The sequence below is a fragment of the Bufo gargarizans genome, chromosome 1 (assembly GCF_014858855.1).
Source record: "Bufo gargarizans isolate SCDJY-AF-19 chromosome 1, ASM1485885v1, whole genome shotgun sequence".
Taxonomy (NCBI): domain Eukaryota; kingdom Metazoa; phylum Chordata; class Amphibia; order Anura; family Bufonidae; genus Bufo; species Bufo gargarizans.
Window position 1 is genome coordinate 122,325,937 of NC_058080.1, and position 22,498 is coordinate 122,348,434.

Consider the following 22,498-nt stretch of genomic DNA (forward strand, 5'->3'; position numbering starts at 1 on the left):
TATCTAGCGTGGGGAAGAGGTTTATCTTCAAGAAGGATGAGTGAATCAATTTGTTTGTCAAATTGAGTTCTTCAGATGCAAGAGTCTTTCCCTGCAGTTTGATTTGCCGATGTCCATACTGGGGCATCAACTGTGCAGTTACAGTTTTGAGTAGCAGTGCATGAACGGACATTGCTCAATTACTGGAAGCAGAGCGTCTGCGCATTCGCCGCTACTAAGAAAAGCACGCAGTAGTGAGATTGTCAGCACTGGGCAAGATGTCCGGTCCTAATAACCGAACAAGTCCTCAAAAATTGAGAAATCATATGTGAGTCAAACTCATGATAACCAATAACGAACACACATATATGAAATACAATGTTTTATTGATATGTCACTTTAAAACGACACAATTACAATTAATGATAAATATAATATAAAGTGCAGTACTGTGGTGGCGCTACAGAACAACGCCCCACCATGGATATGCAAGGAATGTTATATGTACCCAAAACCCTTGTCTCCAATCAGCCCTCATTAACAGGAGAGGTAATCTCAACATCGGCTCAGAGGAGACATAGGGTTAAAGTCAGAATGCAAGTGCTGGCAGTTAGTAAAAGGATGCAAACCAAACAGTAGGAGCAGTATGTAAGTCCCACACCCACTAAGGATGTCATGGTAGATAACCTGCATCCACTACATGTCACATCAACATAAACTGAGCCAGCACATATAAATGACGCATAAAAAATGCTGGGAAACAAACCTTCAATCCCTGGTGAGCGGACCCCTGACGCACGTTTCGCCAAGCTTTTTCAAAGGGGCGTGTCTATCCTGCCAATTACTCAGCCTTAAATCTAGCTTCAGATGGAGGAGAACCAATCCGCTGCCTCATTGACTGATGAAACTCCGCCCATTGCCCACCTCCAGATGACAGATCATGTCCTCACTTCCGCCCACATCTTCCCCTACTTCGTGTGAACACACCGCACACCTAACTTCCGCCCACACCACAGCTAAATGATCAGAGCGTTACGTCACTTCCGCCTCTGACGTGGGCGAGACAGCTCCTCCCTGACGAGTCCTGTCATACTACATCGCGTAAAAACGGCATTAGAAAGGTACCAGTAGTTAGCAGAAACCTGCTTCTGTCCACCCGCTCGGTAGCATCAATATCCATCACCAGGGATGAAGACAGTTCCCCATCACTTGCTTCCTCCATACTGCCATGATATCAGATGGAGCCGATGGTTTCAGTATTAAAAATAGAGGCAACGGCATCAGTTATAATGCATCAAAGAACAGGGAGTAGGGGAAGGGAGGTAGGGAAACCGAGGGGTACAGTAAAAAAGGGGAGAGGAGGAGAAGGAGAAGGACCTAAAACCCGGGGGACACAACCATCACTAAAAACCCTGATAGAACAAAAGGGTTACACTCATCATGAGCAATACAGTTAGTCTTAAATATATATCATAGATACTAAGCAAGTAAATAGATTAACTACATGATTAGATACCTCTCCTTATTCATCAAATTCATTCCTCTATCCTGATATATACATTTAAGAAATAATTAATGAAGAATAAATAAGTAATAGTCTAACACATGTCTCATCAGAAGTCAATGATTATCCTGTATCTACCAGGGATATCTCCTCAGATCACTTCAACCCCCTTATCACTATATATATCTATAACATAATAATATAACCTTCTCTGTATTTGGATCATTTCCATTGACCCTAATGTGAACCCAAAAGGTGAACATGATTCATAAAATTCATCAAAACATATACATGACCCTAAATATAAAAATATATGATGTCCGGTCCTGTCAATCAAGCTTCAGGAGGAACTTCTTCAGCAGCGGGAACAGCCCCTTGCAGCTGAAAACTCTATTTGATGAACAAATCGATTAGCTCATCCTTACCTACTCCTTTAATCTTCACAAACTTTGTTTGTGTGACCGGGATGGTGATAATTATAAATGTAACTATTTTTAACTAGCAAATGGACAAATCTACATCTTTCTGTTTATATAGGCCGCATACTCACACATCGGACCCACAGCACGGGTATGGGGCAGCCTCCGTCCTGACCGTCCAGCACTGAGGGGGGTCACATAGCATTATATTGCTTTATGATGCTATGTAACCCTTACAATTCTGGAATGTATTGGATAACATTGATAGCATTATATCAGTGTTATACAATATATTCCAGAACTGTAAGATTTACATAGACTTATATTGATTTATGATGCTATGTGACCCCCTCAGTGCTGGGAGGTCAGGACGGGAGCTGCCGCATACTCACGCTGCGAGTCCGATGGGAAGAACTTGCTCATTTTGTTGTGCCTTTTCATAAGTGTAAGCAGTTATATCTACTTATTTTTAGTTATAATGGGTATTCATTGCCTTTAACCACCTCCGGACCGCCTAACGCAGATGTGCGGTCCGGAGGTGGCAGCGCTGCGCACAGTCACGCATATACGCGTCATCTCGCGAGACGTGAGATTTCCTGTGAACGCGCGCACACAGGCACGCGCGCTCATAGGAACCGGAGGTAAGTGAGTGGATCTCCAGCCTGCCAGCGGCGATCGTTCGCTGGCAGGCTGGAGATGTGATTTTTTTAACCCCTAACAGGTATATTAGACGCTGTTTTGATAACAGCGTCTAATATACCTGCTACCTGGTCCTCTGGTGGTCCCTTTTGTTAGGATCGACCACCAGAGGACATAGGTAGCTGTGTAAAGTACCACAAAACACCACACTACACTACCCCCCCCTGTCACTTATTAACCCCTTATGAACCACTGATCACCCCTGATCACCCCATATAGACTCCCTGATCACCCCTCTGTCATTGATCACCCCCTGTAAGGCTCCATTCAGAGGTCCGTATGATTTTTACGGATCCACTGATACATGGATCGGATCCGCAAAACACATGCGGACGTCTGAATGGAGCCTTACAGGGGGGGTGATCAATGACAAGGGGGTGATCACGCATATAGACTTCCTGATCACTTCCCTGTCATTGATCACCCCCCTGTAAGGCTCCATTCAGACGTTCGTATGATTTTTACGGATCCACTGATACATGGATCGGATCCGCAAAACACATGCGGACGTCTGAATGGAGCCTTACAGCGGGGTGATCAATGACAAGGGGGTGATCACGCATATAGACTTCCTGATCACTTCCCTGTCATTGATCACCCCCCTGTAAGGCTTCATTCAGACGTCCGCATGTGTTTTGCGGATCCGATCCATGTATCCGTAAAAAATCATACGGACGTCTGAATGGAGCCTTACAGGGGGGTGATCAATGACGGAGGTGATCAGGGAGTCTATATGGGTGATCACCCCTCTGTCATTGATTACCCCCTGTAAGGCTCCATTCAGACGTCCGCATGTGTTTTGCAGGATCCGATCCATGTATCCGTAAAAAAATCATACGGACGTCTGAATGGAGCCTTACAGGGGGGTGATCAATGACAGGGGGGTGATCACCCCATATAGACTCCCTGATCACCCCCCTGTAAGGCTCCATTCAGACATTTTTTTGGGCACAAGTTAGCGGAAATTTTTTGTTTGTTTTTTCTTACTAAGTCTCATATTCCACTAACTTGTGTCAAAAAATAAAATCTCACATGAACTCACCATACCCCTCACGGAATCCAAATGCGTAAATTTTTTTAGACATTTATATTCCAGACTTCTTTTCACGCTTTAGGGCCCCTAAAATGCCAGGGCAGTATAAATACCCCACATGTGACCCCATTTCGCAAAGAAGACACCCCAAGGTATTCCGTGAGGGGCATATTGAGTCCATGAAAGATTGAAATTTTTGTCCCAAGTTAGCGGAAAGGGGAGACTTTGTGAGAAAATACAAAAAAAAAAATATCAATTTCCGCTAACTTGTGCCAAAAAATAAAAAATTCTAGGAACTCGCCGTGTCCCTCACGGAATACCTTGAGGTGTCTTTTTTCCAAAATGGGGTCACTTGTGGGGTAGTTATACTGCCCTGGCAATTTAGGGGCCCAAATGTGTGAGAAGTACTTTGCAATCAAAATGTGTAAAAAATGGCCTGCGAAATCCGAAAGGTGCACTTTGGAATATGTGCCCCTTTGCCCACCTTGGCTGCAAAAAAGTGTGACATCTGGTATCGCCGTACTCAGGAGAAGTTGGGCAATGTGTTTTGGGGTGTCATTTTACATATACCTATGCTGGGTGAGATAAATATCTTGGTCAAATGCCAACTTTGTATAAAAAAATTGGAAAAGTTGTCTTTTGTCAAGATATTTCTCTCACCCAGCATACGTATATATAAAATGACACCCCAAAACACATTCCCCAACTTCTCCTGACTACGGCGACACCAGATGTGTGACACTTTATTGCAGCCTAGGTGGGCAAAGGGGCACATATTCCAAAGTGCACCTTTCGGATTTCTCAGGCCATTTTTTACACATTTCGATTGCAAAGTACTTCTCACACATATGGGCCCCTAAATTGCCAGGGCAGTATAACTACGCCACAAGTGACACCATTTTGGAAAGAAGACACCCCAAGGTATTCTGTGAGGGGCATGGCGAGTTCCTAGAATTTTTTATTTTTTGTCCGCTAACTTGTGACAAAAAATAAAAAGTTCTATGAACTCACTATGCCCATCAGCGAATACCTTAGGGTGTCTACTTTCCTAAATGGGGTCATTTGTGGGGTTTTTCTACTGTCTGGGCATTGTAGAACCTCAGGAAACATGACAGGTGCTCAGAAAGTCAGAGCTGCTTCAAAAAGCGGAAATTCACATTTTTGTACCTTAGTTTGTAAACGCTATAACTTTTACCCAAACCATTTTTATTTGCCCAAACATTTTTTTTTTATCAAAGACATGTAGAACTATAAATTTATCGAAAAATTTATATATGGATGTCGTTTTTTTTGGAAAATTTTACAGCTGAAAGTGAAAAATGTCATTTTTTTGCAAAAAAATCGTAAAATTTCGATTAATAACAAAAAAAGTAAAAATGTCAGCAGCAATAAAATACCACCAAATGAAAGCTCTATTAGTGAGAAGAAAAGGAGGTAAAATTCATTTGGGTGGTAAGTTGCATGACCGAGCAATAAACGGTGAAAGTAGTGTAGTGCAGAAGTGTAAAAAGTGGCCTGGTCATTCAGGGTGTTTCAGCTAGCGGGGTTAAAGTGGTTAAGAGCAATGTTGATTTATATTCACTGTTTTGTATGAATTTTCATGTAGGCCGAATTAAGTCCATGGGAAGATTACTGTGCCATTTAAAAAGCTAGTGTTATTGTAACAATATATTATACATTTAGACAGTTAGAAGATACACCGCACCTGCAGATTTAGAGGCCTCATTGTATTTCTTATCTGAACATGAATTCCACAGTGTGAGAATTGTCTACATGGTCCTCAAAGTATACATTCATGTATCAAAGTTTGTCCCTCGGCTCTAAGACAAGGCCTCCAGATGTCAGAGGTGTGTAGTATTGAAAATATCAGGCATGTATGAGTTAACCCTTAATTGTATGATGCTTATACAACAGTGCCACCTAGATATGAGCAGTTAATACTACATCAGTAGCAAAAGTGCATTCTGGGTAGTATTATGACATCACGCTCCTTATCAATGCACACGCCCATCCAACAATGATTGGAAAGTTCCAAACTAGGAGGGTGTGTTCATCTGATACGTTTTGGGTTAAGAAACCAGATACCTAAAAAGAGAGAAAAAAAAGAGAGAGAAAAAGAAAGAAAAAGAAAGATATCTCTGGAGAAACATTTGAGAGCTGACTGCCCCAAGACTCTGCACATCACTGGGTAATATAATTTTAGTTTTATGTAGTATTGATCTAAATTAATTGGCTTGATACTTAGCGAGATACCCGCTAATTTCTTGATTGAGTTTTTCGCATAACCCATTGATTGTATATCTCTCACAGTTTTACAGCCGTATAGCATAATATTTTTGTGTTGGTTGAGTAGTGTTTTGTTGGCACCATATAGTGGTGAATTCTGGGTACTGCATATCATAGTATATTATTGAAATTTACATTGATTAATTTTTGATTTTATTTTAAACTATTGTATAATAAACCATTTATATTTTTGCATAGACACTTGTACCCTATTTTACTGATTGCACAAAATAATCAGGTTCTTGACTGAACTCTTTTTGAGATGTTTATGTCTATCTCGCCGGGCCAATATCGTTTGAACCATTTTTTGTCAGGAAAAAGAAGAATACACAAATGAATATGGATCAGAGACTTTAGAATAGTGACGTAATGGATGTTGAAGGTGGTTTTGCAATGTTTTCTGCTATATTTGCCGCTGGGACACCACTGCAGTTTTTCTGTACCATCTACAAGTAGTACATTAATAGAATTTTTGCTTATACACTTAATGTAATAATCTACTATAAAAGCATTGATCTTGCTTACTTGTGGACGGATGAAAGTTCTTGTTGTTGATAATGACACACAATCCCATTTCTGGATAGTCCATCTTATATGTGAATCGATGAGAAAATTTTGATGCTTGCTCTATTACTGCACCACCTTTTAGGTTTACACTGGAAAAGGGTAAGACAGCAATAAAGTATATAATAATAATAATAATATTATATCACTTATATTTAGGCACACATGAATAATAAAGAAATTCTTCATTGCTGGTATTTCCCCTGTGCTTAGCCAAGATGGGGAAAGATGGAGCTTAAGTAACGCTGAACCACTTCTCACTCTTACGCTGGGTTCACACCTGAGCGTTTTACAGCGCGTTCCTACGCGCTGTAAAACGCACAACAGGCAAGAACCAATGATTCCCTATGGGAATGGTTCTCACCTGGGCGTTTTACAGCGCGTACGATCGCGCTGTAAAACGCCCGACGCTCAAACAAGTGCTTTAGCTTTTTTTTGGGCGTTTGTCGCGCGTTCCCGCACATAGAAATTCGGGAACGCGCGACAATGTGTGAACGCCAGTCTCTGTATGCGCGATTGTAAACGCCCGTACAATCGCGCATACAGAGCGCTCGTTTCCGAACGCTCAGGTCTGAACCCAGCGTCAGATCAGCACATGCACATCTATGGAAGACAAAATCACCCTCCCCTGCAGCCATTCGCTCTGACTAACATAGGGTACTTCCAAGTGGGGAACTCCTTCTAGGATTCCGAATATAAAACATAAGTTTATCGTAAGCTTCATTTATTTTTTAAATAAAATAAGTCACTAAAATTACATTTAAAACAAACAAACAAAAAAAAAAAACACATCAACTGTTTTTATGCAACTGAAATGGCCGGGATTTGGCATGCCATTAAAATAATATACAGCCTAATTTTACCATATTATGCCCGCCAGTTTTCTGGCATGAAAAAAATAAATTAATTCGCAAACTGCGTGTTTGCAACTCTTTCAATACCACTTGAGCAAAACATTTTGTGCAAGTAGTGATTTTCTGCTTCCTTTGCCGCTTTCTTGAAAGGGCTCTTTTTTTTTGCAGGATGAGGTGAAATTGAAATTTTTAACACTTGGGGATACATACAACTTTTTTATTGCTTGATTTTATGACTTTTGGAGGCAAATGGCTGTTCTGTCAAAAAAAAATAAAAAATTTTTCTATGGCATTAACCTGATGGGGTAGCAAAAAGCTTGATGAGGAGAAAGGGGCTTTTTTTCTACACTTGAAACTTTTATTTTTGTATAAAACACCAGGGGACTTCAACTTTTAGAAGACATGAAATACAGAGAGGACGAACAGGACAGACTGTTGCAATGGGGGGCTGTGGTAATGGAGATGGCTTACAAGTGCTGCTGCTCATTGACCACATCCTCACCCTCCTCTCTGTACTTCGTGTCTCCTCATGAACTCCATTCCTACAGAGATTCCTCTCTGTACTTCGTGTCTCCTCATGAACTCCATTCCTACAGAGATTCAGCTGAAAATCTTATCAGCTGTATTTAGGATCATAATCCCTGACAAGTAGGAAAGGAGGATGAGGCAGCTCTTTAGCCCAGTGTTGTGAAGGAACATGTCCTCCTGTGTGATTAGGACAGGTTTTGTGTGTACTAATAGGACGGCGGCCATTTTATTATCCCTGAGGATTACTACCTAGACAAAACAAGCCATTATAACTAATGACAGGTATTTGAGAATATATTTATAATAAAGTAATATTTACCGTATTTTTCGCCCTATAAAAGACGCTTCCCCCCCCAAAAGTGGTGGAAAAATAGCAGTGCGTCTTATGGGGCAAATGCTGCGGCCATCGGGTGTATCGGCTGAGAGGGAGGAGGGTCTGGGGGCTGGCATCTGGTTCTGTAATGGCAGCGGAGCTCGGTGCAGTCACTGTATTCTACTACACCGTGCCCCGCTCACAGTAGTATAATCATATCTAACCTGTAAGTATTGTTAAACTATTCAAATCATCTGAAATCCACCGCTTGTAGTACTTACTACTAACTTCGTAACAGGAGGCCGGGCGGGCAGCAGCGTAACTCACTACGCCACGCGCCTGCTCTGCCCACTTTATGAATGAAGCAGGTGCGTGATGTAGTGAGTCACACTGCCAGCACCCACTTGGCCTCCTGGCTGCTACGAAGTTAGTAGCAAGTACTACAAGTGCTGGATTTCAGATGATTTGAATAGTTTAACAATACCTACAAGTTAGATATGATTATACTACAGTAAGCGGGGCCCGGTGTAGTAGAAGATGCCTGCCTCCATAGCAGTGTCATGCCATCCACAGATGCCCCCATAACAGTGCCATCCACAGATTCCCCATTAGTTAAAAACCCACCAAAAGGACACCTTTTGGTTCAAAATATTTGTTTTATTATTTTTCTCCTCAAAAACCTAGGTGCGTCCTATGGGCGAAAAATATGGTAAGTATTTTCATTTTCTTAATTCCCACAGAACCCCTTTAAAGAACAGACTGTTCACTTTCTTCCTAATAATTTCCCTTCCCTTGGCAAGAACTACTATAAATAGACTGATGTTATACATGTTACATATCAGTGATTTTAATGTTGAGGCCTTGGGTGGCATGTAAATAGACATATAGATAAAGGTTCAAATAATTCTAATTAAACAAAGGTATTACGGTAGGATATAATGAACATATCACGCAACACTTACTTCTTGCTAGATATATAGGGTCCGGCGTCAGTATGGTCATCTGTGTGGGCGCCATTCTGGGTGTCTGCCATTCTGCCTCTTCTTTCTTTTAAGCCTATAAAAGCAATCATATGACTGTTTTAGACACTAATCTGTAATATGTTCCTATGCTTCTGGTATGGCTCTGTTCAGTATTATTATTAAAGCGCCAGTCATTCCATAGCACTGTATATATATGAGAAGAGGTATACATACATAATACAGACAATAGCAATAATCATAAACAAGACGAGTCACAAACTGGTACAGAAGGAGAGAGGGCTCACAATCTCCATGATACTATGTGCTGTAAGGCTTATCTTACACGCTGCAGCGTCCTCTATTCTGCTGTAAATTATGCTGCAGTGATTGGGGAAACTGTGACCGGAGGCACAGTAGTGAATCGAGACTGTTCACACATTCAGGCACTGCCTCCGTAAATAATAAAAGCTTCCTTTCCTAAAGCACAGAAGAAAATGAGCATGCAACCATGAATTATTGACTCCAGGTCACACAGCAGAGCCTGCAGTCAACGATGACTTCATCTTTGTGAGGTAATGTGCCTAACAGTCCTCGTCTGCCTCCAGGGGGAGTGATCTCATTGTATTATATTTACTCACTTCTTCTCGGCTCCGAGGATTGTGGGGGGAATTTATCAGGAGTGGAATAGGTGAAGTCAGTTTTGCTTGAGTCTGTGTTGTAATACTTTGTGCCACATTTATCAAAAGTCACAGGTTGTTTGATAAATTTGGCTGGTCCTTAAACCTAAGGTCCCTTTCACACGGGCGAGTATTCCACACGGATGCGATGCGTGATGTGAACGCATTGCACCTGCACTGAATCTGGACCCATTAATTTCTATGGGGCTGTGCATACAAGCGGTGATTTTCACGCATTTGTGTGAAAATCGCAGCATGTTCTATATTGTGTGTTGCGATAATCCACGCCACGCAGGCACCATAGAAGTAAATGGGGCTGCGTGAAAATCGCAAGCATCCGCAAGCAAGTGCTGTGCGATTTTCACGCACGGTTGCTAGGAGACGATCGGGATGGAGAGCCGATCATTATTATTTTCCCTTATAACATGGTTACAAGGGAAAATAATAGCATTCTGAGAACAGAATGCATAGTAAAATAGCGCTGGAGGGGTTAAAAAAATAAAATAAAATAATATTTAACTCACCTTAATCCACTTGATCGCGCAGCCGGCATCTCCTTCTGTCTTCATCTTAGCTGTGTGCAGTAACAGGACCTGTGGTGACTGTCACTCCGGTCATCACATGATCATTTACCATGGTAAATGGATCATGTGATGACCGGAGTGACATCACCACAGGTCCTGTTACTGCACACAGCTAAGATGAAGACAGAAGGAGATGCCGGCTTCGCGATCAAGTGGATTAAGGTAAGTTAAATTATATTTTTTATTTTTTTTTAACCCCTCCAGCGCTATTTTACTATGCATTCTGTATTCAGAATGCTATTATTTTCCCTTATAACCATAAGGGAAAATAATACAATCTACAGAACACCGATCCCAAGCTCGAACTTCTGTGAAGAAGTTCAGGTACCAAACATGCACGATTTTTCTCACGCGAGTGCAAAACGCATTACAATGTTTTGCACTCGCGCGGAAAAATCATGCATGTTCCCGCAACGCCCGTGTGAAACCAGCCTAACACTTCTGTCTAGAAAAGCTACTTTAGTTTTCCTACTCTACCCTCCTCCTGGAGTAAGATTGCGACTTTTAAAAAAAGGCGCAATGATAAATCTGGAGTGAAACTCCTTAACATAGCTGATCGCATCCACTTTTTCATCCACATTACAAAACTGGAGTGAGTGGTGTAAAAAATGCAAAAAGTCACAAAAGCCCTATTGATGCCAGAATTCTGGAGTGAAGGTATGATAAATCAGGGCCTATGTGCCTCCCACTGCACCTCAGCAGTTAGCACAGAACTGCTGTTAAGGCATTGTTCAAATGTATCGATATAGTCAGATGCCCAACATAAAATGTAGAAAAACTATATCTGTTCATGATCAAAAATATAGATGGCCATAAAATATATACTGTGAAATAAGCCATCAAAATACTGAACATATACAGAGAAAACGTCAGGACAGCTGCAGTTCTAGGGCTTTTCCGAATGTGTCATCAGGAAATTACCCATTGTTTACATCACATTTTTTTGTTAACCCCTTCAGGACCCTGCCATATTTTACCTTAAGGGCCAAGACATTTTTTGCAAATCTGTCACGTGTCACTTTATGTGGTGATAACTTTAAAACGCTTTTACTTATCCAGGCCATTCTGAGACTGTTTTCTCGTCTCATATTTTCCACTCCGCTGTTGAGAGATATCTCACTACTATAGAGGAAATGTTAAAGGGGTTGTCTGGGATTTTAATACTGATTGGTGGGGGTCCGACACCAATGAGCTGTTTGAGAAGGCAGCAATGATCACAGTAGACAACATTAATCGATCACATGGCCTAGGCCAGTGACGTCTAACCTCCGGCACTCCATCTGTGGTCCATTCATTTCAGTGGAGTTCTGAGAACAGCCAAGCAAGTGTACATCTTGGGAATTGTGGTTTTACCACGGCTGGAGCGGCAGAGGTTAGCCATCACAGGCCTAGGCACAGCTCAGCCCCATTCAAGTTAGAGGCTGAGCGCAATACCAAGCACAGCCGCTATACAAATGTACGACACTGAGCTTAGTGAGCATGTAGAAGGCTGAAGTGCTCACAGGAGCACCGATGCCTTCTCAAACAGCTGATTGGCAGGGGTCCCGCATGTCGGACGTCGGGGTTCTTCTTATGCCAGTGACGTCACATTCATTGCTGTCAGGGCCTAGTGGCAGTTCAGTCTCATTTAAAGGGGTTCTGCAGTTAGTTTAAACTGATGATCTATCCTCTGGATAGATAATCAGCATCTGATCTGCAGGGGTCAGACACCCGGGACCCCCGACGATCAGCTGTTGGAGAAGGCAGCGGCGCTCCAGCAGCGCCGTGGCCTTCTCACCGTTTACCGCTGGCCCAGTGACTTCATGACTAGTATCACTGGCCTGGGTGGGGTTCCATTGCTACTGTGTCCACAAGATCATCTTACGGCTTTAATACACAGCCACACTCCCAATGCAGCTGTAAGAGGAGAGAAATTACCCCTGACTGCGCCAATCACTGCTGAGGCTGGTGTCACATTGTAGACGTCCTGCTGCCTGTCCCATACACAGTACTGTACTATACTGCAGGTCTAAACATTAGTTTAGAGTCCCTTTATGTCCCCCCCCCCCCAAAAAAAAAAAAAAAAAAGTCTAAATTCTGTTATGACAAAAAACAAACAGAAAAAAAAAAAAAAAAAAGTGTGGTTTCGATGGCCTAAAATGGCTTGGTCCTAAAGCACATGACTAGGGGCAGAGCAGGAGAGATAGAGAGATAGCAGCTGCTGGGACACTTGCTCAGTAGCAGCCAAAATATGTAGACAGCTGAGGGGACAGAACGATGAGAGTCTGAGGGCCATTCACGTGTCACATTTTTTGTAGCACATCATCTTAATTATTAATCATACTCGATACATAGTACAGAAAATACATCTGAAGTGTGACCATTTACATTTTACTATTCAATAATATATCAGTTACGTATGGACGGTCTACTTTCACAAAAGTTGAAAAAATAAATACAAAGCCAAATTGTACACCTTACTGCTTGGTTCGGCGAGAGATTCTGTCTCATAGATTAAAGGTGTTTATCTCATTACTAATTAGAATCAGGGAGGGAAGGGATGCAAATGAGCTCTTAACAAGCTCTCATTTGCATCTCTTCCCTCCCAGAATTCCAGAGGAGCGTGTATGGCCTATAAGGCTGAGTTCACACGAGCGTGTCCGGATGCGTTGCAGCAAACCAGCACGAGTAAGTACCCAATTGCAATCAGTTTTGACTGCGATTGCGTTCTGTTGTTCAGTTTTTATCGCGCGGGTGCAATGCGTTTTGCACGCGCATGCTAAAAAACTGACTGTGGTATCCAGACCCAAAGTTCTTCACAGAAGTTCAGGTTTGGGTTCAAGGTTGTATAGATTGTATTATTTTCCCTTCTAACATGGTTATAAGGCAAAATAATAGCATTCTTTAATACAGAATGCTTAGTAGGTGGTCAATTGAGGGTTAAAAAATAATTAATTAACTCACCTTCTCCTCTTGATCGCGTAGCTGCCGGTCTCTTCTTACTTCTTTAATTATGAGCTGCCGGCTAAAGGATCTGTGGTGACGTCAGATCACATGGTCCAATCACCACAGTGATGGATCATGTAATATGACGTCACAATATAGAGCATGCTGCGATTTTCACGCAACGCATAAGTGATGCGTGAAAATAACAGCTCATGTGCACAGCCCCATAGAAATGAATGGGTCCAGATTCAGTGCGGGTGCAATGTGTTCACCTCCTGCATTGCACCCGCGCGGAAATATCGCCCGTGTTAACTCAGCCTAAGTCTCCTCACACTGATTAAGGTGCTCTCTCCCTAAGGAGAGTTAGTGCCCCTCTAATTAGAATCAGACATTATGAAGTACACAACAGTCTCTTTCTAACAAAGCTAGAACCAGCCCTGTACCTCACATGGATCCAGAGACCACCTCATTCATTGCTCTGCTACATTTATATCAGGCTGACAGCTCAGGGGGAGTGTCTTTTCTGCTGCAGCTAAGAGGGCGTGTCCATGTTCTGCCTATCACAGCTCAGGGGCAGTTGACGGCCTTCTCAGTGAGCAGGACAAAAAACAAACAAACAAAAAAAGAAAAAGCAGGTGGCGCTATACAGATACATTTTATTGAATAGATCAGTGGCTATGCTAAATTTTTTAAATTACATGCAATTACAAAAGTATTCAGATCCAGGGGCTGGTTTGAAAACTGTAGAATATTTTTCGTAGGACAACCGCTTTAACTGAAAAAAGCCCCAATCGTGAAGAGGTACATCTACTAATTCCTTCCTTCATTCTTCTGATGTAACTGCATTGAGAAGGATAGTTTTTATTACATTTATTAAAATGTATTGGCTCCATGGAGCCAAACGTCGTCTCGATGGGGACTTTAGTGAATTCCTACTGTATTCACATCTGTGTATTTTAAAACTATTTAAAATCGGAATCTGAAGCTAGCTTTGGTACCGAGGTACCTGCCAGGACCAAAGCCGAATTTGGATTCCTTTTTTCTGATTCTAAATTATAATTCCTATTTTATCATTATAATGCAGATAGGCATACCAATGTCATTTACCAAAGTCGCGCAGATAACGCTTGACTCCATGGTGCCAATATATTTTATTGCTGTACGGAAACAGCATTAACATCAAAGTATTTGAACCAATCAACTTCAGATCCATGATCTGAAGCTCGATTTGCTTAAGCCTAAAACCTGTATTAGCGCTCTGTCCCGCTTTGGAATGTTATATCCAGGTATTGACACTTTTCGTCCCCAGAGGCTAACACGGAGGTGTCTTTATGGCGTGGACTTTTTGCAGAAAATTGCGCCACGTGCAAGTGCACACTAAGAGCCTGACTTGCAAAGCTTGTGACTGTTTACACTTTGGCCGAGCGAGATGGGATATCTGTCATAGTCAGCTCGGTCACAATGTGTATAAAAAACAATCCACACCCTGCATGCAGGGGCCCAAGAGACCTGACCTGATCTGACAAGAATACGTACACTGCAGCAAGGCATTCACACTACAGCAGCCTAGGTCACGTATACATGAAGAGTGACCTCCGTTTCAAAGAAATCAAGGCTGGGACACCGGAAAAACAAGTCCTACAAACAGCAGGACATTCATCTGCTCTATGCACACAGACATGTATGGAGCTGAATGCAGGACAGAGCAGAAGTCACATGCAGGAGGCGCTGCATTACTATATAGCCAAAGACACCATACTAAAGAAAGTAAGTGGCCACAGCTACACAGCAAGTTATATAAAAGAGCCTCAAAGCAAAGTCCATGACTGGAGGCAATACAGCCCATTGAAGTACTGCAGGATTTATGGGCAGGTGTGTCCACAGTGTACAACAAGCCATTAAATACATAGGTGATTTCCCTTTAAAAAGGAATTCCATGCAGTTCTTCTAGAGCTAGTCACGCCTCATGGCAGAGGGCAGTTTATGTCCTGAAGGCACGTTTAATACTCTGCAGCATGTTACACAATCATTTGATCGAGCTGATCAATCTGCAAAACCGAGCAACTTCCCTGCAGTGCCACTACAGGGACAAAGGAGCATTACACGTTAAATCAATGGTCTGAACATGATGGGTCCTCCAGAGAAAGCGATGCTCTTCACAGACTCCCTCTGTGCGGTCTAAGAAATGAGGGTCCTGGACAAGGTGCCCCCCTTAAATGGTTTAGAAAACAGTTCCCCCCTGGTAATCCCTTTAATATATCCTATTCAGGCATACGGACATCAGAGGGGAAATGTAAAATCTACTGTTACCGGGAGGGGACCAGGACCAAGAATAAAAGCGAAGAAACTGTTTTTAAACATTAAGTGGATTGATTTTTTTCCTTTCTCTGAAATTGGCCACTTTCTATAGACTGACGGCGTGTTGTCCATCCCCACATGTCAACGGATTGGCTGCTGCGACCATGTGGAAAGGAGGCAGCGGGGACTTTAAATCTGAAATCAGGATTTATTCTTTTTAACCCCGTTGCGGTCACTCAGGATCCAACTACAGCAGGACAAGCTCTTGGAAGAATCCTCCTCATGAAGGCAAATGGGGAGACGTACAATGTGGAAGCGAGAAGAGCTTTTCCTGAGAAGTGCGCGGCAGACCTCGTCATGATGAATCATCCACCATGTAAAGCTGGAGGCAGCGCAGACACAAAGGGACAGAAGAAGCCCTCCGAAAACAACATTCCCATGTGAGGTGCACCAGGACATCAGCTGCTGATTCGCCCGTGTACTCGGCTGTCACACAAGTTTCCTCTGCCATTACCTCAATCAACCCCCCGAGGGGCTGCAGCAATAACAAACAGGGCTGAGGTCACAGTGCTCCACATATAGCTGGGCAGGACAATAACCACTGCCAATGTGTGCCACGTTATCATCCCCCCATTCTTAACCTCTGGAGCTGTCACAGTATAGGATACTACTGATACATGGGGGGCAAGGGGCATATACCGAGAACCGGGGGGGGCGCAAGGGACATATATACTAACCAATCAAAGGGGCTGCATATACATACCCTGGAGAACTACAAGCCTCAGAATGCCCCAGAATCCAACAACTGCCATTAACAATACTTCTAGAGAGAAATAGTGTGTGGAACTTGTAGCTGTAAGGCTGTCAAACAACTATAACTCCCAGCATCTCTGTGAGTGGGATGCAGGGAGTTGTAGTTTCTGACGGCTAGAGTTGCACTGTAGCCAGTCAAATGTCAATGGTCCCGCATGCCCAGACAGCTGGAGATACCTGACCTGCAATAATAGAACTAGAGGGTACGTGACGTCCTGATATACAACGGCTGGAGAACTACAACCTCCAGGATGCCCTAGGCCTCTATTTTCAGCAGCTGTAAGGGCCATACTGCTATATAGAGTAGTTTCTCAGTAGTTATACGCATATATCCCCAGCTCTTACCTCAGTCACCCGCTCCTCGCTTTCCTCTTTTTGTCTGGGTCAGGGCTGCTCGTAGCACAGCAGTCCTGTGTTATGGGCGGGGCTTGACACGTGGACGCCTTCTATTGGCAGGGATTTCACATAACAACAACTCTCCCGTCTCTGCGGCGGGCTGCTAGAGGTGCCACGGTAACAGCTACTTTCACTACTTCCTATAACGCTAGGCAACTGGTGACGTCATCAGCCCTCAGCCTATACTTGGCGCTAACGGGGCGATAGCACCTTGTTTCCAAGGCAGTGTCACGTGACGCTGTCCCTTTGGAGATTAGGCACGGCCCTAGCTTATCCTTTTAGCGGTGCACGTCCATGTAAACTTTTACTGAACCTCACAGAACTATTGGAGTGCTATTTCCTCATTACATGCTACTGTACCTTTGTTTGGTTATGCTCTAACAGCGCAAATACATGGGCCTTCATTTTGTTGAAACTAAACATGAGTCAACATTGTCTAATCTGCATGAAATGGCCACGCCTCCTTGTGTTCCAGCGTCCAAATTGGTTGGCTACGGACTTATGTAACTGACCAATCAGAGAATTTGCCGGTGGCGGGAATTTGGAGCGGCTACTGGGCAGATCTAATTTTGTTGCGTGCGGCTGGGAGATGACGTCACAGCATAAATGCCGGTGATGTGAGGCCTGGTGTAGAGGATGTAAGTCTGACATGGTATAGATTGCGTTCTGACATTTCATGCGAGTCCATTCAGAGGTCTATGTTGTTGTTCAGGCTTCACGGGAAGCTGTGTTATACCCCCTGTAAAGATAGAGTGGTATGGTCCTCCCCACTGCTTCTTTACCTGGAAGATTTACCCTATTGGTAACAGGCTATTTCACATAGTAGTGTGCAGGTGGCCCACAGGAGAGCCCAGGCTGTGGCTCTGTACTACAGGGATGTGTGTACTCATTGTACTGCCATATGTGTGGTGCTGTATACACTCAGTGTACTGCCATATAACGCTAAGTGGGGCTGTAGCACTGTACTACTACTCTGTATACATTCAGGAGGTCAAACTGAAATACACCTAAATTAGAAAAGAAAGTGGGCACAGCGGGGAAGGGGACAGGCCTGTTTCAGGTGTAGAAAATGGTATAAATGTAAGACCCCCTCAGAAGCTGTCTTACATTTAGAACTGGTGCTGGAAGTGCCGAAGTTATGGAGAGGCTGGCACCGCTTTATTTCTCCACGAGCGATGGGGCTTTATTCAGACCGGTGTCTAAAATGCCGATCTTCATAAATGTGCCCATCCGTGTACTGCCATATAGTGCTATATGTGGTGCAGGGTTATGTGGCTCCATAGTAGTGCCTGCGGTGTAGTAGTAGTAGCAGACCTAGGGACTCCAGGTGTCACAACTTTGCTTTCTGTGCACACGGCTTTGCTAAAGGTACAAGGTCTTTGCGTGTCCCGGTTAGTAGGGGGTTCACACGCCATATTTGGAAACTCCTCCGATGGTCCTTACTAGGGATGAGCGAACTTTTGCTTTCAAGTTCGGCATACAAGGTTCGGGTTATCTAAGAACTCCGCTTTGGATTCCGCTACCATGGACCATAACGCAATTGTTAGATAACCAGAACCTTGTACGCCAAACTTGAAACACACAGGTTTGCTCATCACTAGTCTTTACCAAAGGTTAGTGAATGGGATTTAATGAACAACGTTCCTTGGGAAAAGGTTTTTAACAGTAGACATTCATTTTTTAAGTTATTACCCGAAGTATCGTGAGACTTTGGGAAGTAATAACTTCGGCTCATCTGAGCTAATACATTCTAATACTGTATGGAGCGCGCCATATGGTATTCAAACAAACTTTTATGCAAATCGACTTTGGATGTTTCCTCTAAAGTAGATTAACTCATCCCTAATTATTACACACAGAGTGATCTATTTCAAGTGTTTTTCTTTTAATGTTGAGGATTATGGCTTACAGCTAATGAAAACCCAAAAGTCAGTATCTCCGAAAATTTTAATATTGTGATAAACTTCCATATTGTATACTTGTTGTTACATACATAGTTAATACGATTGAAAAAAGACATATGTCCATCAAGTTCAACCAAGGGATATGTGGGGAAGCGAATCCCAGAAGGAAGTGAGACTCAGATTTCTACATGTTTTCATAAGCATTAATGATGTTTAGGGTACTTTCACACTAGCATTTTTCCTTTTCCGATATTGAGTTCCATCACAGGGGCTTAACCACTTCAGCCCCGCTAGGTGAAACCCCCTTCATGACCAGAGCACTTTTTACACTTCGGCACTACACTCCTTTCACCGTTTATCGCTCGGTCATGCAACTTACCACCCAAATGAATTTTACCTCCTTTTCTTCTCACTAATAGAGCTTTCATTTGGTGGTATTTTATTGCTGCTGACATTTTTACATTTTTTTGTTATTAATCAAAATGTAACGATTTTTTTGCAAAAAAATGACATTTTTCACTTTCAGCTGTAAAATTTTGCAAAAAAAACGACATCCATATATAAATTTTTCTACATGTCTTTGATAAAAAAAAAAATGTTTGGGCAAAAAAATAAATGGTTTGGGTAAAAGTTATAGCGTTTACACACTATGGTACAAAAATGTGAATTTCCGCTTTTTGAAACGGCTCTGATTTTCTGAGCACCTGTCATGATTCCTGAGGTTCTACAATGCCCAAACAGTAGAAAACCCCCACAAATGACCCCATTTCGGAAAGTAGACACCCTAAGGTATTCGCTGATGGGCATAGTGAGTTCATAGAACTTTTTATTTTTTGTCACAAGTTAGCGGAAAATGATGATTTTTTTTTTTTTTCTTACAAAGTCTCATATTCCACTAACTTGCGACAAAAAAAAAAAAATTCTAGGAACTCACCATGCCCCTCACAGAATACCTTGGGGTGTCTTCTTTCCAAAATGGGGTCACTTGTGGGGTAGTTATACTGCCCTGGCAATTTAGGGGCCCAAATGTGTGAGAAGAACTTTGCAATCAAAATGTGTAAAAAATGACCGGTAAAATTCGAAAGGTGCACTTTGGAATATGTGCCCCTTTGCCCACCTTGGCAGCAAAAAAGTGTCACACATCTGGTATCGCCATACTCAGGAGAAGTTGGGGAATGTGTTTTGGGGTGTCATTTTACATATACCCATGCTGGGTGAGAGAAATATCTTGGCAAAAGACAACTTTTCCCATTTTTTTTATACAAAGTTGGCATTTGACCAAGATATTTTTCTCACCCAGCATGGGTATATGTAAAATGACACCCCAAAACACATTCCCCAACTTCTCCTGAGTACGGCGATACCAGATGTGTCACACTTTTTTGCTGCCAAGGTGGGCAAAGGGGCACATATTCCAAAGTGCACCTTTCGGATTTTGCAGGCCATTTTTTACACATTTTGATTGCAAGGTACTTCTCACACATTTGGGCCCCTAAATTGCCAGGGCAGTATAACTACGCCACAAGTGACCCCATTTTGGAAAGAAGACACCCCAAGGTATTCCGTGAGGGGCACTACGAGTTCCTAGAATTTTTTATTTTTTTTGTCACAAGTTAGCGGAAAATGATGATTTTTTTTTTCTCTCTCTTTTTTCCTTACAAAGTCTCATATTCCACTAACTTGCGACAAAAAATTCTAGGAACTCGCCATGCCCCTCACGGAATACCTTGGGGTGTCTTCTTTCCAGCCTAGATGCGCAAAGGTGCCCAAATTCCTTTTAGGAGGGCATTTTTAGACATTTGGATCCCAGACTTCTTCTCACGCTTTAGGGCCCCTAAAAAGCCAGGGCAGTATAAATACCCCACATGTGACCCCACTTTGGAAAGAAGACACCTCAAGGTATCCAATGAGGGGCCTGGCAAGTTCATAGAATTTTTTTTTTTTCCGCATAAGTTAGCGGAAATTGTTTTTTTTTTTTTTTTGTTTTTTTCTCACAAAGTCTCACTTTCCGCTAACTTAGGACAAAAATTTAAATCTTTCATGGACTCAATATGCCCCTCAGCGAATACCTTGGGGTGTCTTCTTTCCAAAATGGGGTCAGTTGTGGGGTGTTTGTACTGCCCTGGCATTTGAGGGTCTCCGCAATCATTACATGTATGGCCAGCATTAGGAGTTTCTGCTATTCCTTATATTGAGCATACAGGTAATGAGATTTTTTTTTTCCGTTCAGCCTCTGGGCTGAAAGAAAAAAATGAACGGCACAGATTTCTTCATTCGCATCGATCAATGTGGATGAAAAAATCTCTGCCAAAAAAAAAAAATGGAGGGGAAAGGCGTCTGCCAGGACATAGGAGCTCCGCCCTAAATCCATACCCACTTAGCTCGTATGCCCTGGCAAACCAGATTTCTCCATTCACATCAATCGATGTGGATGAATAAATCATTGCCGGGATTATTTTTTTTTTTATATATATATACAAAGTGTTTGCCAAAGCATATGAACACCGCCTCCTCCTCAGCTCGTATGCCTCGGCAAACGTATCTGTTACTGCAGAGGAGAAAATCTCGTCTTGCAGCGCCGCATACACCGACTTGCGTGTAATCTGACAGCAGCGCAATGCTTCTGTCAGAATGCACATCGGTGCTGCAGCTAGTAGATCGGTTGGTCCACCTGGAAGGTAAAAAAAAGAAAAAACCAGGCCGCAACGCAATAATTTTATTAACTTTGCAACAGAACATATAAACTTTAACTTTTTTAACTGAAAATTAACCTTTTTGCTTACTGGTGTTTTTTTTTTTTTTACCTTTATAGAACAAACCTCTCCTTCCCCATGGGTCAATGTGCAAAGCGCAAATCGCCCAAAGATGTGGCGAAGTGCGTTATGCACTTTGTCCCATGTGAAAGGAGACGTTTGCAGCAGCAGTGAGTGAATGGGCCCTAATAGCCCTGTGTGCGTGTCCTGGTGAGATGATCCCTATGCTAAGTGTACCTGTGTGTGGTACTTCCGGAAACACTCTCCAAAGCATAGGGCAGGGTGGTCAGGACAGTCAGGACAGAAATAGCGGGTGTCACGCCTTATTCCACTCCTGCTACAGACACAACATCTTTTTCGGGGTGACGGTTGGGTTGAGGTACCAGGAACGACATTGGGGAAATGTCGCTCGTGTAGACGGCTAACTACACTGGTGGATGGGGCCACGGAACCTCCTGGGTACAGGAGGTTCTCGATGATCTCTTCCTGAAATTTGAGGAAGGATCCAGTTCTCCCAGCCTTACTGTAGAGAACAAAACTATTGTACAGAGCCAATTGAATTAAATATACAGACACCTTCTTATACCAGCGTCTGGTTCTGCGGGAAACTAAATACGGAGACAACATCTGGTCATTGAAGTCCACCCCTCCCATGTGAAGGTTATAGTCGTGGACTGAGAGGGGCTTTTCAATGACACGGGTTGCTCGCTCAATTTGTATTGTCGTGTCTGCGTGAATGGAGGAGAGCATGTAAACGTCACGCTTGTCTCTCCATTTCACCGCGAGCAGTTCTTCGTTACACAGTGCGGCCCTCTGCCCTCTTGCAAGACGGGTGGTAACGAGCCGTTGGGGGAAGCCCGCGCGACTAGTTTGCGCGGTACCACAGGCGCCAATCCGTTCTAGAAACAAATGCCTAAAGAGGGCCACACTTGTGTAAAAATTGTCCACATAAAGATGGTACCCCTTGCTGAATAAGGGTGACACCAAGTCCCAAACTGTCTTCCCAC

General features: G+C 42.9%; 2 protein-coding genes across 6 annotated transcripts in view; one reads left to right on the forward strand and one right to left on the reverse strand.

The window, feature by feature from the left end:
- Positions 1-16,978, reverse strand: part of LOC122934399 (caspase-3-like) — a 45,681-nt gene extending 28,703 nt beyond the window's left edge. The window contains exons 1-3 of the mRNA XM_044289869.1: positions 16,784-16,978; positions 9,142-9,235; positions 6,446-6,576 (exon numbers count right to left, since the gene is read on the reverse strand). Coding sequence (XP_044145804.1) covers positions 6,446-6,576; positions 9,142-9,212 — 202 coding nt within the window. The 5' untranslated portion in view covers positions 9,213-9,235; positions 16,784-16,978. The remainder of the gene's footprint in view (positions 1-6,445; positions 6,577-9,141; positions 9,236-16,783) is intronic.
- Positions 16,979-17,347: 369 nt separating this feature from the next.
- Positions 17,348-22,498, forward strand: part of PRIMPOL (primase and DNA directed polymerase) — a 111,476-nt gene continuing 106,325 nt past the window's right edge. For 2 of the 5 annotated variants that reach the window (XM_044297500.1, XM_044297517.1), the window contains exon 1: positions 17,348-17,472. The gene's annotated coding sequence lies outside the window, so the exon portion shown is untranslated. The remainder of the gene's footprint in view (positions 17,473-22,498) is intronic. The other 3 variants (XM_044297526.1, XM_044297508.1, XM_044297534.1) reach the window with 3 other exon arrangements.